The sequence below is a fragment of the Engystomops pustulosus genome, chromosome 9 (assembly GCF_040894005.1).
Source record: "Engystomops pustulosus chromosome 9, aEngPut4.maternal, whole genome shotgun sequence".
NCBI lineage: Eukaryota > Metazoa > Chordata > Amphibia > Anura > Leptodactylidae > Engystomops > Engystomops pustulosus.
Genome location: NC_092419.1, coordinates 81556620 through 81574167, shown reverse-complemented (window position 1 = coordinate 81574167; position 17548 = coordinate 81556620). Strand labels below are relative to the sequence as shown.

Genomic DNA, 17548 nt, shown 5'->3' with positions numbered 1-17548 from the left:
AAGCTTGACCTAATATTACTGCATAATGTGGGAACGCACCTCCCGCCATGCAGTAATATTACATCAAATGTCGGTAAGGGGTTAATGCATGCATTGAGATGGTCTAGTAAGACATTTGACCAGTACACATCTTCTTATTAAATGCAATATAAATGTACATAAAGGCTGTATTTATAACTTGCCGCCATCCTGCTGTTCATAGCGTGTGTGGATTACTAATGCATATTATCACCTCGGCACAATACCCTTATGCAATTCTTCCATATGCTATCATCCCCATAGTAATGTGTTATAAATGTGCTATCTTTTTCACATATTCATTTGCTATGGTGGCAAGCCTGATGCTAAATCTCTCTAAATCTAATAAGCTAAATATCATGGGAAAGAACGGAAGGGATTTCCTTGCGTGAAACAAACTTCTTTAAATTAATTTGCTCTGGGTTTGAAGCCTCTCCTGATATCTCAGTGGGGTGTGAGCAGATTATCAGCAACGCGATGGGGGAGCCACAGGATTAGTTTATGGAGCTGTGTGCAAAAGCAAAGAATGGAAGATACACAAGTTCGAGCTGTGTGACAGGACGGGAAAGTCATTGATTCCTTCGTTCATTTTTCAGTCTTAATTATAACTTCACACTTTTAGATCACAATTATATTATAAAGTAAGTGTTGTTGGATTTATCAGCGTGTAATGTAAATGTCTATTTATACGAAAAAATTGCTGCTTTCTATAAAGGAAAACAAAAGTCAATTAATTATTGCAGTTAATAATTCCAGCTGTTTGGAGCCAAAATGTTAAATCTTTTACAGAGCCAATCCTCTCCTCAACCCAATACTGGACCCTAGAATTCAAGCTTAAAAAAAAAACAATCTGAAGGCTACTATGGGCTAATTATGAGAGGCTGATGGAGAGTGGGCCTTGTTCAACTCAAACAAAATTGATTTCAAACGTTTGTGCTACATTTGTGCTGGTTTGTGCAGCAGACATTTTTGTTTGTGCCACTATCGTTTTTAAAATATAAATAAAAGTTTCCAGAGGTCATCAGAGGTCAATAAGCAAAGGTCAAATTAAATAAAACTGGTGCTAATCAATTGTGCTATGCTTGTGCTCCTCAAATTTGTGTTTGTGCTGCTTTTGTTGTGAAGATATTAACAAAATTGTAAAGTTCAAAAGGTCAGGCAGCCCTAACAAAACTGCTGTCAAATGTTTGTGCTACGCTTGTGCAGCAAAATTTTTCATTTGTGCTGCTATCATTTTTAATGTATTGATCTTTTTTTTCCAGAGGTCAGCAGAGTTTTTCCTTCCAAAGTACAATGTGCTTTCTAGCACCCCCTGGTGATCAAACCAGAGAGGTGTCGCTATTTTTTTTTTTTACCAGTTCATCCTAAACACCTAAACATACCTTAAGAATAATAGCAGCACAAATGTTTGACACCAGTTTCATTTGATTTCGTTAATGTGGAGGGGGGGGGGGTGACTGGTTGACTTCTGGAAACTTTTAGTAATATCTTAAAAACTATAGCGGCAAAAACGGAAATATCTGCTGCACAAAACAGCACAAATGTTTGACAGCAATTTTGTTAGATTTGAGCTTCACTCAGGTACCTAGTACCTCAGTGCAGTGCTGGGTAAGCGAATGATGGTCCTTTTTTAAGAAGAACCCCCTCAGGCCCTGCTATCACCATATGCCCTTACTTACATAGTTTTGTCCCTGGTCTGTAAGTTACCTAAGGAAGCAATCAAATCTACTGAGTATGGAACTACTAGTCAATGGCACGGTAAAGACTTGACACAATTCACTTTAATTCAACCAAATCTGTTTAATTTGTTTTACACTTCAGAAAGTACTTGCCTCATGTAGCTGGTTTTCAAGCGCTACCCCGTGGAGCCGCTAAGTATCCAAAAGTGTATAACAGGGTGGTAAGGGCAAGATATAAACAAATTTACCCCAAGTTAAACTATTATTGATAACAAAAAGTTTGTAAATCAGAAAAAATTACACCAAAAACATAATTCAACTTCAAATCTTTATTTAATTCACCAAACATGATTCAAATGTAGCCATTGGCAAAGAGAGCCAACAAAAGCCAACCGTGGAGCCGCTGCAGACCCACTGGAGGCCATTGCAATGCCAAAATGCTGCCAGTCATGCTGCTAGTTTTTCTCCCTGAGGAGCCATAATAAAATGGGGAAATGTGTAGGAGTTGTGGTGAGGACAGGGCGAGAGTGTCATGTTGTATACAGGGAACAGTGTTAGGCCTCATTCACATGGCCATCTGAAGGGAAGCATATAAGCCCCCATAGACGGCATGCTTTATCTTTCCCCGTGTGTGCGGCCCTGTCCTCTATGGAGGGGGGGCAGGGGTCACCTCCTCCTCTTCTCCAGTGCACAGTGGTATGCCGGGCTGGCATACGGCTGTATGAATGTAACCTTAGGGTGAGATGCAAATAGGGATCAGAGATTTTGGGCTTAGATGGGTGGAAGCAACCTGTAAACACAATCCTTAAAGTGAAAAGATATACTAATACACTTGCTCAGGAGGGAAGGTGTCTCTATTAGCCCACATTATTTCCCTAAATCAGATCCCTGAACGCTGCACTGATCTATCCTAAGTGGAATATTTTGCATAAAGCTACCATAATACACTGGAACTCATGTATGGTTAGCGATTCCACAGTGGATGTTTTTGCGATAATTGATGAAGGTGGACCGACTCCACCAATTGAATTTGGTTCAGGTTTTCCCATACAATAAACAAAATAAAGTATAACATTTTTATGACTGCCACTTACTGACATTTCTAATAGTGCAACTTTTACATGGAAACTTTTGGACAGTTTTTCTTACCTTCATTTTTTTCAATTTAGAGTGAAACTAAAAGTGACGTTTTAATTCTCTCATTCACAGTCCCTATATTTGATTGTGTATGCCGCAGACCAAGTCAACACCCATTGGTAATGTAATTTATATCCCTAAATATAGGGGATGTATTTGAGTAGGAGTTTGGTTTTCTGTATAAAAGTTTCAATAGGATATCCCCTTTGGGGAAAGTCTCAGTGCAGGACCACACATCCATCCATTCCAGAATGGATTCTTCCTTGGTTGCAGTATAAACAAACAGGAGCTAGTGGTCACATTTAAAGCAGAATTTGCGTAGAAATGTATACATCAATGTCTAGTTTATGTTCCCTGTTTCAATCTTTAAGAATGAAAGGCATTTTGAATCTTAGTAAATTGTTGGAGTACTTTACCTGAAAGAATGTGTTTTCTAATATGGATGTAATATGAGTGGCTCTCTCCTCACATGCATTGAAGCAATGATCGTTTTATAAATTAAACTATAGCTACGGGTGCCTCATTGGGTCTCGTATCCTGTCTGACCACATCTACGGAAGCCAGGAAGGTTCAAAAGACAAATGTTTGCTTTTTTAAGGTCGTAGGTTCTGTTGCCTTCCTTTCCAATTTGATAACTATAAACTAGTGGTGAGTTATTCTCAATGTCCACCTATGTGCTGGAGATATTGATGAGAATTAAATTAAAAAGTAATTTATTCTATTCTCCCCTTCGTAAATGTAAATTGTATGAATTACAAATATTGCATTAGATGGATTTGTATAAGCGTCTTTGGAATTTTATACAACTATTTCTGAAACTTTGTTCAGACCTTCAGGTTTTTAGTTTAAAAATCCATTAGATTTCTCTTTTTTTTTTTCAGAACCTCAAATCTGTTGTGGTAGTGTTTGAGTACTTGATCTGTAGGGATAATGCAATATGTCAGAATAATCCATGTTTAATATAATATTCTTAATATACAGTGCAGGGGTTGTGTATTTCTACCTACAAATTGCATTTGGCATTGGCATACAATAAGGTAGATGACACATTTTGATTGGCAACTCATGTTGGTTTTAATTTTCCAGATGTATTTGAGTGAGATTTTATTTGTTGAGTCGTTTGTACCTAAACTTATGGAGTTTAGGCCATGATTTCAATTCATCATCTATCCAAATGCTTAGCAGTATCCTTGGGAGTCCATACAAAATAAATGGAGCAACAGCTCTGCTTCTTTCAGACAGGATAATAGGATGTTCTCGTTCTCGGTCAGATCTATATTGAGCGATAAACATTTTATCCCAAATGCTCTGGATAGTGGATATCATTAAATCTTCTTGAACCAATACCTTAATGAACGGAGGACTCTGACATATTGTAGATTATATAAGTAAATAGAAGAATAGGTATTCACCTACGTCATAGGCCGTCTGGCCAATATGTTGAGCTGTTAGACGCGCATTCACACACGCTATCTAAAAAATATACAGTGGTTGTCACCAGATAGTTTGTAAAACAACACAGGCTGTCTGTCTCTCCTGACGATGACCACTTCCTCTTATTCACTCTTACTCAATTGCTGACACTGACTATGTTCATAGAAACTCGTAACACTCACTAACTGTGGGTCGACATATTAGCCAGATGGCCTGTGACCTAGGTGAATACACTGGGGCCCTAAATCCTTACTATTTCCTCTATTACAATCAAATGGAGAATTTTTGACAACTATACCTCTGGAGCTCTTGAATTACAATAATGGGGCATTCATTCTAGTAGACTTTTGATTGTGACAATAAAAGTACTCTTCACTCATTATAACTACATTTATCTCTATAAAGTGTTTGAAGAACATCAACGACAATACCCACACATTGGGGCACATTTACTAAGTGTCAGCACGCCGCATTTTCATCGGGTTGCCCGACTATTTCCGTTTTGCGACGCATTTAAGTGGGGTTTTTGGCGCACACGATCGGATTTCGTCGCAAACTTCCATGCGACACAAATCGGGGGCCGTGACCGACAGACAACCCGACTGATTCGGACTAAGCGCGGTAATTTACAATTCAAATTGTGTCGCAAGACAACGCACTCACATACACCAGGAAGAAGAAGGTAAACTCCGGCAGACCTGAGCGAGGAAGCGACACATGCAGGAAAATGGACGCACGATCTTGAAGAATCGCACCGGACTTCATCCTCGTCGGAGTAAGCACCTTGGGGATCGCGACAGGACTGGATAAGTAAATCTGTCCCAGTGTCTAGAATAAAGAAATGCACACCTTATTGAGGTCCATATACTACTGTATACTTGGAGTTATCAGCTTATTGTGACGACTGTCACTGTATAATGAGCACGCGTACTGTGTTTTTATTGTGGGTAAACTTCACTGGTAACACAATTATCAATAAAAGTCATCTTTTAATACTTGGATATGGTTAAAAACTGCATTTCATTCTTTTTGTATAAGTAAGGGGGAAATAGACATAATTTCTGGCCATATACCAGGAATTTCACCTACTGTATATCAGGGCTTGTACATCAGAAAAAAATAAACACAAACCCTGATACCCTTAACCCTGGCCTATCTGCAATCAACATGTTATACAGCAGGAGGAGCAGGCGTGTAACTTGAGGGGGTGCAGATGTTGCGGTCGCACCCAGGACCAAGAAGTTTAGGGGGGCCCTTATGGTGTGACTTTCCCATATGAGAAGACTATTACTATAAACCTTACATTATAGTTAGGGCCTGGCACAGACTTTGCACTGGGGCCCATTAGCTTCTAGTTATGCCACTGAGGAGGAGCTAAGCAGATTGTACATAGTGTTGTATACATTTTTTAAAGCCCCTGTGCCAGTTATTTGACTGCACGTCCTTTCACGTGATAACTTCTTGCACATGTATTTATAAAGTGGCTTCACTATGCCCAACGCGACACCAATTACGGATGCACAGACGTATCGTGTGCCACATTTATTACCATGACAGAGTTTGCCTTACTATCCTGCAGAATGTGCAAGATTGTACACCCAGCGGGCGCTCAAAGCGCACAGACTGCCTGCACAAGTTTTTTCTGTTGCTTTCAGTTTAAGGGCGTGTTAAACCCCTCTAACATATATAATATAAACAGATTCATATAAATCTATTTGCAAAATCTACTTGTTCCCATATGATTTAAGGTTTGAGAATCAAAATAAAACAAGAGAATAGGGGCGTGGCTTGACCGCCGAAGAAGATGGCCGCTTAAGCAGAGATCTCCGCTCCGCCATACCTGCAGAGGAGCCCGAATTCTTGCCAGCGACGCTCCCAACGATATAAAAAAGGGTTCTTAACCCTCCACAGTGCCTATGGGCAAGAAAGGGGCTACAGACAAGCAGCCGGTCAAATCAATCCAGCGGTTCTTCCCGGCGCGGCCCGTACAGGAGAAAGGCACCGACGGCGCGTACAGAAAAAACCCAGTACCGCCTCCACAGATGCCCGCTACTACACAACCTGTAAAGGCAAAGGTCCCCTCCCAGCCTACAATTAAAAAAACGGGCAATATACCTTCTCCTACGTTTGAGATACCGACAAAGTGGTCCGACTCTCCATCTCCCAGGGGACCCAAAATGGCGGAGGCGGGAAACCCCTCTGTGAAGCAGAGAGCAAAGCCACAAACAGCGAGTACCTCTAATCCACAACAGCAACCAGGCTCTGACCAACTTCTAGAGGAATCACCTACATCCAGTCCTGCCAAACAGAGGCAAAAACTACAGCCCACCAACATCACTCCAGAGGCTCCACAAACAGTGAGTACCTTATCCGGTCCTCCTATGCTTGCACTACAAGACGCTTTTGCTACATTCCAGACCACCGATAAAGCGGTCTCGGAAAATCTGTTAAAAGAGATGCTGGAGGCACTGAGGAGCTCGCTATCCCAAAACATGATGCAGATGATCACTCCTTTTCAAAATACAGTTGCAGAGCTTCAATCTTCTGTTGATCATGTAGAACATAAAATGGCAGAATATGCCTCAGCTTACAATAATCTGGCTGATGGTCACCTAGCCCTAGAAGATAAAGTGCAACAACTTCAAGCTAAAATGGTGGACTATGAGGACCGCAACAGGCGCAACAACATTAAATTTAGAGGTGTGCCAGAGCACATACCACCAAACAAACTCCCAGATTATGTAAGAAATCTCACAAAACAACTGCTTCCTTCCCTGGCAGATTATGAGCTTGAGATTGATAGGGCTCACAGAGTCCCAAAGCCCAAAAACTTACCTGACACTGTGCCAAGAGATGTCCTGGCCAGGTTCGCGTTCTTTAGGGTTAAGGACCAACTTCTGACCTTTTCAAGGAAACACCAACCCTTACCTGCCCCATATGCGTCAATCAAGATGTTTGCCGACTTATCAGCTGCCACACTCCAGGCAAGGAGAGACTTTGCTCCATTGACTCTTACTCTACGGAAGAATGAGATCCAATACAGATGGGGTTTCCCAATAAAACTCTTGATAAAATATCAGGATACGATCCACATCGTCACTTCGCTGGAGGAGGGGCTAAACCTTCTTGAATCTTGGAACATCACAGCCGAACCAACAGGATCACCACCATGACCAGGACTATATCCCTGAACGGTGCTCGCCGCTGAATTGACAACAGACCCGCTTCATATTCTTTATGTACATTGTGCAGGTATGTGCGAGAGAGTTTATTGTTATAGCCGCACTACCCCTATTACTTTTGGAGTACGTTAACTGTACCTAAGAATTCACTGTTATTTTTGTATTGTTTATTATTTGCAGAGAACTATCACTGTCTTTACATTTTGAGTGTGGGGAAGGGAGGGGAGGGAGTACCGCTTTTGATCAGAGATTAGTGTCTACACTTCCTACCTCACTAGACCTACCACGAGTAGCAGTATGGGCCCAAAAATACTCTCACTCAACGTGAGAGGCCTCAACAGGCCAAAAACCAGAAATGCACAATCCTATGTGCCCAGGAGACGCATGTATCCAGCAGTGCCCCACCACCTCTAAAACACAGGGATTTCCCAAACATAATAACATCATCCTTTTCTCAAAAAAAAAGGGGGGTACTAGTGGCGTTTCATTCATCTTTAGCTCTTACGATCCACAAGCAGATAGTGGACCCTCAAAGTCGATACATCATAGTAGTCTGCATAGTCAATAACATAGAATTAACTATTGTTAATGTTTATGCGCCTAACAAGAGACAGATCCATTTTTTCCACAAGATTGTGAGAATTGCAACGAAGGTTAAAAGAGGCTCACTATTAATATGTGGAGACTGTAACATCACTCCAGACCCCAATATTGACACTACTTCTACAGCACGTCTTTCCCCACCACACTTAGGTCCGGCTATTTGGTCCCACTCTCTGTTTGACGTATGGAGAACACGTCATGCGGACGAAAGAGATTATTCCTACTATTCACCCAGACATCAAGTCTACTCGAGGATAGACCTCTTCCTAGTGGAAAAGTCTCTACTAGACAGAATAGAACATGACAGTATTGGAACTATAGGGTGGTCAGACCATGCTCCCATAACACTTACTTTAACAGACCAACATCCTAAACACAATGACTACCTATGGAGACTTAATTCATTTTTAGTGGCACATGATCTTCATTCTAAGGAGATTGAATCCTACATCTCAGACTACTTTGCTCTGAACGAGACAAAGGAAATAGACGACACAACTTTGTGGGCTGCTCATAAAGTATATGTGAGAGACAAGATATCCAGACTCGGGGGCAAAGTTAAAAGAGAAAGGGAAAAACAAATAAACGACATTTTACATAAAATTCACCAACTAGACACCTTAAATAAAGCCAACTCATCCCCTGCACTGGTGTCCTCCCTCAGAGAAGAGAGACTCCGTCTCCGCAACATCCTACTGGAAAAACATGATCACAAACTCCATAAACTTAAGCTGAGTTTTTACTCACAAGATAACAAAGCAGGGCGCCTCCTAGCTTCCAAAATAAAAAACATAGCACAAAAGAAAAGGATCCCATACATCATCCACCCACTTACTAAAGAAAAACTACTTGCCCCAAGGGACATAGCAAATGCGTTTAAAGACTATTACAAAGCTTTATATAATTTAAGAGAAGACCCCAGTACCCCACAGCCTTCACAAGGAGATATCGAAACTTTTCTAGAGAAATTAGACCTACCTTCTCTCTCCCCAACTCAACTCCAGACTCTTAACGAACCAATTACCATAGAGGAAATCCTCAAAACAATAAAAACCCTTCCAAAACATAAATCCCCTGGTCCAGATGGATACTCAAACGAGTATTACCTAAGATTTGCACACATGCTAGCCCCTTACCTAACGAAAGTTTTTAATAGAGCAGCAGAAGAGGGCTCCCTTCCCACTGACCTCTTGGCAGCTACGATTGTGACAATACCGAAAGCAGGGAAACCCCCAACAGAACCTGCTAATTTTCGCCCAATCTCCCTATTGAACAGCGATGTCAAGCTATACGCGAAAATACTAGCCACAAGAATTATGACAGTCGTTCCCTATCTCATAAAAGACGACCAGGTGGGGTTTACAAAAAACAGGCAAGCCCCAGACAACACCAGGAGGCTGGTAAATCTGATGCAGTATTGCGAACATCATAAAATCCCTGCCACCTTTTTGACAGTGGACGCTGAGAAGGCGTTCGACCGAGTTAATTGGTCGTTCGCCTTCTCGGCGCTACGCAGGTATGGCTTCTCGGGATACATATATTCTGCAATTCAAGCATTATACTCGAGCCCTAATGCTTCAGTGTACATTAATGGGACTCTATCACAGACATTTCCCCTTACCAATGGTACCCGCCAGGGATGTCCCCTGTCACCAATATTCTTCAATCTTTCTATCGAACCCCTGGCGGAAGCAATTAGAGCCGATCCCTTGATAAAAGGTGTCGAAATAAAAGAAGTGTCTCACAAAATCGCACTATTTGCGGACGACATAATAATCATCAACACCAAGCCCTTACCTTCTTTAGCAAGAGTCTTCAAACTCCTAGAGGATTATGGTAAAGTGGCCTACTATAAAGTCAATAGTTCAAAATCGCAAATTCTCCCCAATGCAATCCCGGCAGACCAGCTTGCAATGCTGAAAAATACTTACAACCTAGATTGGCAGGAAGACCATATCTCCTACTTAGGAATTCAATTATCCCTACCAACAGCCTCTATATACAAATTCAATTTCCCCCCATTAGTGACAAAGATTACTGAGGAGTTGACAGATTACTCAAAGTATATTCTGTCGTGGTTCGGAAGAGTGGCTGTCTATAAGATGATGGTCCTACCAAAATATTTGTACCTCCTTAGAACTCTTCCCATACATCTCCCTAAATCCTTTTTTGTACAAACTAAGAGACAGCTTACCAAGTTTATATGGCAGACAAGGAAGCCTAGAACTTCTATGACAATACTGACCAGACACAGAAAGGCAGGGGGGTTGGGTTTGCCATCTTTGGAGGAATACCACACAGCGTGTATTGTAGACCAACTGTCTCATTGGTGGAATCCATCAATAGGGAAAGCATGGGTGAAGCTAGAAGCAGACATCACAAACACAAGCTCTCTCCGCTTGCGCTTGTTATCAACCTTATGGGGTTCCCCCCCACCGCCCTCCTTTTTATATTCCGTACGCACATCGGATGTCGAATGGCAGAAAATCAACTCTAAAACAAAAAAAGACTACACAATCTCCAAACACCAAATCCCCATTGAATTCTTTGAGTTACACATACCTGGGTTGGACCTTAGGGAGTGGAAAAGAAAAGATATACATACGATACTTGACATATTGGATTCGGAGGGCAAGATCTCCATAGACTACTTGACAAACAAATTCAATGTCCCGACATCAGACTTCCTTACAATTCATAAAATTAAGCATTTTTTACACTCTCTACCAGGGAACTCCCCTGGACCTTGACACCCCAATATCACCCATGGAATGGCGCCAAGCATTTACGGATATCTACCGAATATTTAGATGCGCTAACCACCAAGAGGCAGCAATTAAGACAACACTGAGATGGTACTACACCCCCACGCGTCTACATTTGATCTTCCCCTCCACTTCACAGGATTGTTGGAGGGGTTGCGGATCCAAAGGGTCATTGCTCCATACCTTGTGGTCATGTAGCCGAGTTTCTCAGCTGTGGAAAGCAACCATACAAACAATCAACAATATCACAGGGAGTGTACACATAATACCACCGAAATTAGCCTTACTTTTTGTTGGCCTGAGGAAATTCCCCGTAACACATAGATGGGTAGTTGCTCACCTGCTGATGGCGACGAAGCTGGTAATTACCAGACATTGGAAGTCCCAAACATGCCCACCCTCTGAGGAAGTTTTTGAGGTAATCAACTCCACATGTGCCTTTGAAAAGACACTTGCATACCAGAACCACACATACTCATCCTTTAAAAAACAGTGGTCTATTTGGATTAACAGCCAATACTACCGATCTTAAGGATTGGTATCTCTCAGGTGCTCTCCTTCTTTTCCTTTCTTCATTCCTCTTTTGCACAAAGCTCCTTCTAAATTAGTCTAAAGCCCTCCCTCACTTCAGACTTCAGACAAATAGAAGCCATTATTGTATATCAACCATGTATGACAGTGGAAAAGTTCCTCAATACTAGATGTTGAATGTTTTTTTAAGTAAACATGATACAAACGCCAATGTTAATAATACTGTTATAACCCGGCTGCGACCGGACATTTGTTTTTCTGTAATAAGTAGGAAAAACCCTACTATATTTTTTGTTGTATTTGATGTAAAACTGTAAATGCTTTACTTATATCCATAAAATCAAATAAAAGTTATGATTAAAAAAAAAACAAAAAAAAAACAAGAGAATAAAAAGTGAGGCTGTATAGCATATGCATAAACGCACAGTTAAGAGTAAGTTATGCATTGGTTTTGTTTATGGGTAAAGAGGAGGAGGTAACCAGTGGCGTAACTAGAAGTTGATGGGCCTCAGTGCAAAGTCTGTGCCAGGCCCCCGACTATAATGTCTGGTTTATAGTAATAGTCTTCTCATATGGGAAAGTGACACCATAAGGGCCCCCTAAACCTCTTGGGCCTGGCTGCGATCGCAACCTCTGCACCCCCTCAAGTTACGCCCCTGGAGGTAACCCAGAATCAGAAGGAACTGGTGGTATGGATGAGGAAGACCTAATTGGGATGTTTCAAGAGGAGGCATTATCCCACATTATGGTATTACCCTCCAACCATCTCGCTATCATCAATTGGGAACTTTCCTACCCCCCTCCCCCGGGTGATGTCTGAGGGGAATTTTTCTGACATAAATGTGGAGGCCGCACCTTTTGTGCACATTGCCGCAGCGGGCATAGTGCAGCCACCGCACAATACTGTCAGGAACACTACATAAATACATGTACAATGATGACTTGTAAAAGCCCAATTCAGTTGCCAGGAGACTTTACATCCTGAAGTTGTGACCTTTTGCACACACTATATCATATACAGTGAATACTCTTTTAACAAGCGTCCTCTGCCTTGATGCCTTTGATCTGACATATAGGAAGAAGAAATGACCTATGTGGCGCTGACATCTCTTCCCACCAGACTTTTCACACTGAGCAGACTTCCTATTTGTGACAGTGCGCTGATACTGCCCTGCTGAACACTTTTATCAGAGTTTGTTACCCCTGCACATTGTCCATGGGAATACCCTCTCCACAAACCCAAGGCTTCCTCTCCAGGGTTCTGGGTTATCTCTCCATGACTTCATGTAAACATCGCTTTCTGCAGTCATACATCTCCACATTCATTTTGTGAATGAGAATCCTTCAGACCTTATTAACTCCACACTGGGGGATTTTCGCTCCCGGTTTTAGATTTCTGAATCGGTAATTTTGGCTTTATTTAAATGATTCTTTTCTTTATGCATGGGAACTGACAGACTGAAGCCTAGCAATATCAGACAGTAAGTGGCTTCCTAGCAGAGATATTGTCCACCTGCAGCCTATGAATAGTAAGACATGTGAAGAAATGGAATATATGATATGAATTCATCTCTCATCATTATCTGTCTTTCTAAGACTGATATATACAGGATATTTACCTAAAAAAGGAATGCAGATTAACTCCTTCATTACCGGGAAAACTATGAACCAGCCTTTAAGGAATTTGACATTTTGTTCCAAATATTCCATTTTATAGAGAAATGAAAAAGCTTCTTTCTGAGAAACCTCCTCCTCTCCTGTGAAATTCTTGCCATATGATAATAACAGCTGTAGTATAATGATGGGGAAAAGCTGCAGTGGTGTTGATGGAGTGTAGACTTTTAAGAGGTAGCAGTAAATGTTAAGAGAAATTTGCTGTATTTATAACATGGACTAAATGTCATACATAACGTTTTCCAGTATAAAAGTTGTGGTATGTAGTTTATTTCATCCACTATTCCCACAAGTTTCTTATATGTACTCAGGATAACAAAATCACACTTTATCTAATTCACTGTTATTAACAAAAATACAGCATTTCAAAGATATAATTCCAACTTATCTCTATCAGTCCTGGTGTACACAATTTTGGTTGAGCCAGGACCCGACCCTAGATCATCTTTAGAGTTTAGGGTCGGGAGACATGCTCTTCTGTCTTACACTGCACTGAGCAAGACGAGCTCACACAAAGACACGGGGGGCATTTACATAAATGGTTTGTGTATGCACTGACTTGGTTACCAACTTGCTCTCGGAAAGGAGATACATATTTAATATTGGGGAGCTGTGCAGATAATTTGAAGATTTCTGTAAGCACGACTATTTCCTGTCCCCGGGACCAAAATTAGTCCAAGCTCCAGGAATGTGTCTGGCAGTCTGAGAACAAGCTGAGCACTGCCCTGGAACAATGGCCGCTGTGGCAATACATCAGTGGCTGATCTAGTATGAATTGGACCCCAGAAGGATAGGCAGCAGACATCCTAATATGGCGAGTGTTTTGCCTGAGTGCATTACGAATTGTGTCCCTGCTAGTCCAAATTTCTTTTGGTCTACTTTTTGCCAGTTTACAGCGCCCACAAATTCCCTACTACACATATTAATTGTGGTGTCGCCAGCTAGTAAATAGGTGGGAGAGCAGAACCTGTGGTGAGAGCGCCACAAAACTGGCGGAAACGCCATAGTAAATGTCCCCACTGACTACCTGCCAACTTGTTAGGAGAGTAAAGCTACAGACAGATAAGATCTTTATCGGAGGGATAGGGAGGCACAGAAGATCTGACAGTATGTGTTATAGGTGAGATATAGCAGAGCTGTGTATGTTATGTCTGTAATAATAGAGCAGAGAATGTAATTGTGTGTTATATGCATTTCATGGATGTCATCATCTCTGATCTCTCATTCTATGTGTCAGATACTAGTACAATGTTCAAAAGGTAAATTAAAGTGTATATAACCCTGTACCCTGATAATCTAACCACATTGTCAGCTCACAGAACCAGAGGGATCATAAAGTGTCTGCTTAGAGAGTCCCCGCCAACACCCTGGAATTTTACACTGACCATTACGGAATTATAGGAGCTACAACAGCAATAAAACTGAGCAAAATTGTAAAGTAAGGGGTTAAAATGATCTTTATTTTGTAAACATTACTAGGGGGTTGAAAATTGAGAATTTTCTTTAATGCTTACACCACAAATTCACCTTCTGAAATATCATGTTTAGGAGTGAAATTTTACCATCAAGCCGAATGTCAAATGAGAAATTGGAATTGGCCTACTGGAATCGTTTATAAGAATCAGCATAATAAATATTCAAGTGGGTCATTAAAATATGTAAATATGTAATTAGTTGCTATTTAAAACTTTGCTTCCCTCAGCAGAAAAATGTTGTGGACATATACTACAATGAAGAATTAAAATGTTACTGGCATTTAATTTGTCCTGTGATTTTGTCTTAGTGGATCAGGTACACAACTGATTATGGCTGCTGGTCACATGTCTAAAACACATGCAACTGCCTAGCAGGTCATGTGATCTTCACTATGGGGAAGATTGCCAGTGCGCCAGGCAAAACTATTCCAGGTACGAACAAAAGTTTGCATGTTTTCCAAAGTAACATAAAATCCCACCTCATGCCCACTCACTCATTTTGCAGCCGGTTTGGTGTCATGGAGGAGGTCATGACTATCATGATTAGGGGCGGAGCTATCATCAAGGAGGAAAAAAGTGCAGGTGTGTGATTTAGCACAGGACTGGATATGCCGGGGCAATGGACAATAGTCATGGTATTTATTGGGGCTGGAGCGACAGGACGGATGCATTTACATGGAGCTGCATGTAAATTAGCTGGGGGACAGGAGGGATTCATTTACATGGGACTGCATGTTGGGAGAATGGGGGATAAGAGGGATGTATTTACATGGGACTACAGGTTAGGAGGCTGGAGGGCAGAAATGATGCATTAAGATAGGACTATGTTGAAAAGATTCAGGGAGTGCCTTATATTTAGCACTGTATGTTGGGCAGGGGATTTTTTTTAACTTTGCTTGTTGGTGGAATTAAAGGGGTTGTCTTGGATATGAAAAACATGGCTGCCTTCTATAACAAGTAATTGCAGCTCAGCTACATTAGATTTTCACAGCTGAGCTGCTATACAAGCACAAGCTGTGGTTAGGTGTGGCGCTGTAATGCCAGATAGAACCTTTTAAATGAGGAGTGTTTGCTTTTTTACTTGGGATTTTAGGATGGAGGGGAGAGATAGTTTTTACATGGACAAAGGACTGAATGAAGGCACAACACAAGGCATCGTGAGTGCATAGTATACCAGAAAAGTATGTGATACATCTAGTATGGCCAGTGTTTTGGATAGATACAGTTACACACCCATCATTACTAACATTAACAGAGCAGGACAGTCTGTTAGATCATCACTGGGAGCAGAACAGGAGAGGACTGAGAAAACTGAGGGCTCATGGGAGTTGTATTATGCTGTAGCAGCCATCTTGGAGAGAACTCTGCCCACTTTAGAAAGCATACAATTTTGGGATTGTAAAATCAAACAATTTAAGTTCCATTTCATGATTAATGACGTTGCACTAGGTGCATTTTGCCAGTGGAGTTTGCAGGGTGCACCAGATCCATGAATTGTGGTGCATGTTTTTTATGAATCTGACGCCCCCTGTACTGCTCCGAGAGACTGCACCAAACATTTATTTATTTTTGTATTAGACTTTTATACTCCTGGAAAACTCATTTAATAGACATAATATAAGCAGATTCATAGGAATCTGTTTGCAAAATCTACTTGTTCCCCATAGATTTAAGGTTTGAGAATTTTCATTTTATCATCACTAACATAACAGAAATCAAAATAATAAGCAATAAGGTATAAACAAGAGAACAAAAAGTGAGGCTTTATAGCACAAGCATAAATGCACGGTTAAGAGTAAGTGCATTGGTTTTGTTTATGTGTAAAGAGGGGGAGATAACCCAGAATCTGAAGGAACTGGTGGTAAGGGTGAAGAAGACCTATTTGGGATGTTTTGAGAGGAGGCGTTATCCCACAGTATGGTATTATCCTCCAACCAACTCGCTATCATCATTTGGGCACTTTCTAACCCCCCTCTCCGAGGTGATGTTTTAGGGGAATTCTGGTAAATTCCCTGGGAATTGGGGCAAGAGTTTCCAAAAAAACATACTTATCCTGCTATGGCTCATTGCGCCTGTGCTTCCATTCTTCAGTAAATCCAGCCCAGGCAAAAGTGTGGGGACACAGTTGAGGGGACACAGTTTTCTCTTGCAGGTCCTATGACTAGCTGCATTTTTGACCAAGCCAGAGGTTCCTGAAAGCTGGAAGCATTGAAGTGACCTGAGCCAGTTAAAAATACACACCAGAGGTTTACGATAAAAAACAGGGAACAAACGTAAAGGTTTTCCATAATTTGACCATTTTGGAGATCAGTGATGGGATATGTTGTAAACTTTGAGCTGCATTTTTGTTGACCATTTTCATAGCCATTGCATAGCAGTAAAGTTTATACATCTTTACGCTGGAGTATTTGAAGGACCAAACATTGCTGCATATTTCAATTGTCCCAGTATGAAGTTCAACAAATATTTGCCTCTACACTTTAATTTAATGCTGTTGTAACTACTAAGACTAGTCTGGAGGGAACTGACATAACACGTGGTGGTTTCTTGTTTTTATCTGGTTAAAAATAGCTTATGTTTGGCCATCAATTGCTGTTTTTTACAATCTATTTACATTTATAGGCTCCAGAGTCCTTTCCCCTTGCTTGCTACATGTCATGGTTCTTGTGTATACATAGATTGGATCCTTCTGGAATTTCAGGATTTGTGTGTCCAAGAAAAAGAAGCACATGTCTGACAAAGACCTCACACATATTAAGTACTTGACGAAAGAAGCCCTTCGGAAGGTGAACAACTAATTTTTTTCATCATTCCTACCATATAACCCAATATCTGTATTTTATCTATCTACGTAGCATCACAGGCCGATGAGTTTTACAAATCAATGATGGTTTGCTAACAGCTGCTCATTATTCTTAAGAGTGCTATGGCTATGCTTACAGTTAATTTGTCCCTTAGAGCAGTGCTCCCCGACCTTTTTGTATCTGGGGGCCGGCTGCACCTAAAACTTTTTTCCAGGGATCGGGACGGGTAACCCTCTTACCGTGGTC

At 41.2% G+C, this 17548-nt stretch overlaps 1 protein-coding gene across 2 annotated transcripts in view; it reads right to left on the bottom strand.

Annotated features, from left to right (window-relative positions):
* The window catches only part of LOC140078066 (relaxin receptor 1-like), a 273289-nt gene that overhangs the window by 230148 nt on the left and 25593 nt on the right, over nucleotides 1–17548 (bottom strand). Inside the window, exon 1 of one of the 2 annotated variants that reach the window (XM_072125870.1) lies at nucleotides 4967–5090. The exons of the other annotated variant lie outside the window; for it this stretch is intronic. Within the exon in view, the coding sequence (XP_071981971.1) occupies nucleotides 4967–5033 (67 nt within the window). The 5' untranslated portion in view covers nucleotides 5034–5090. Of the gene's footprint in view, nucleotides 1–4966; nucleotides 5091–17548 lie in introns of those variants that run through there. 2 annotated transcript variants of the gene reach the window in all.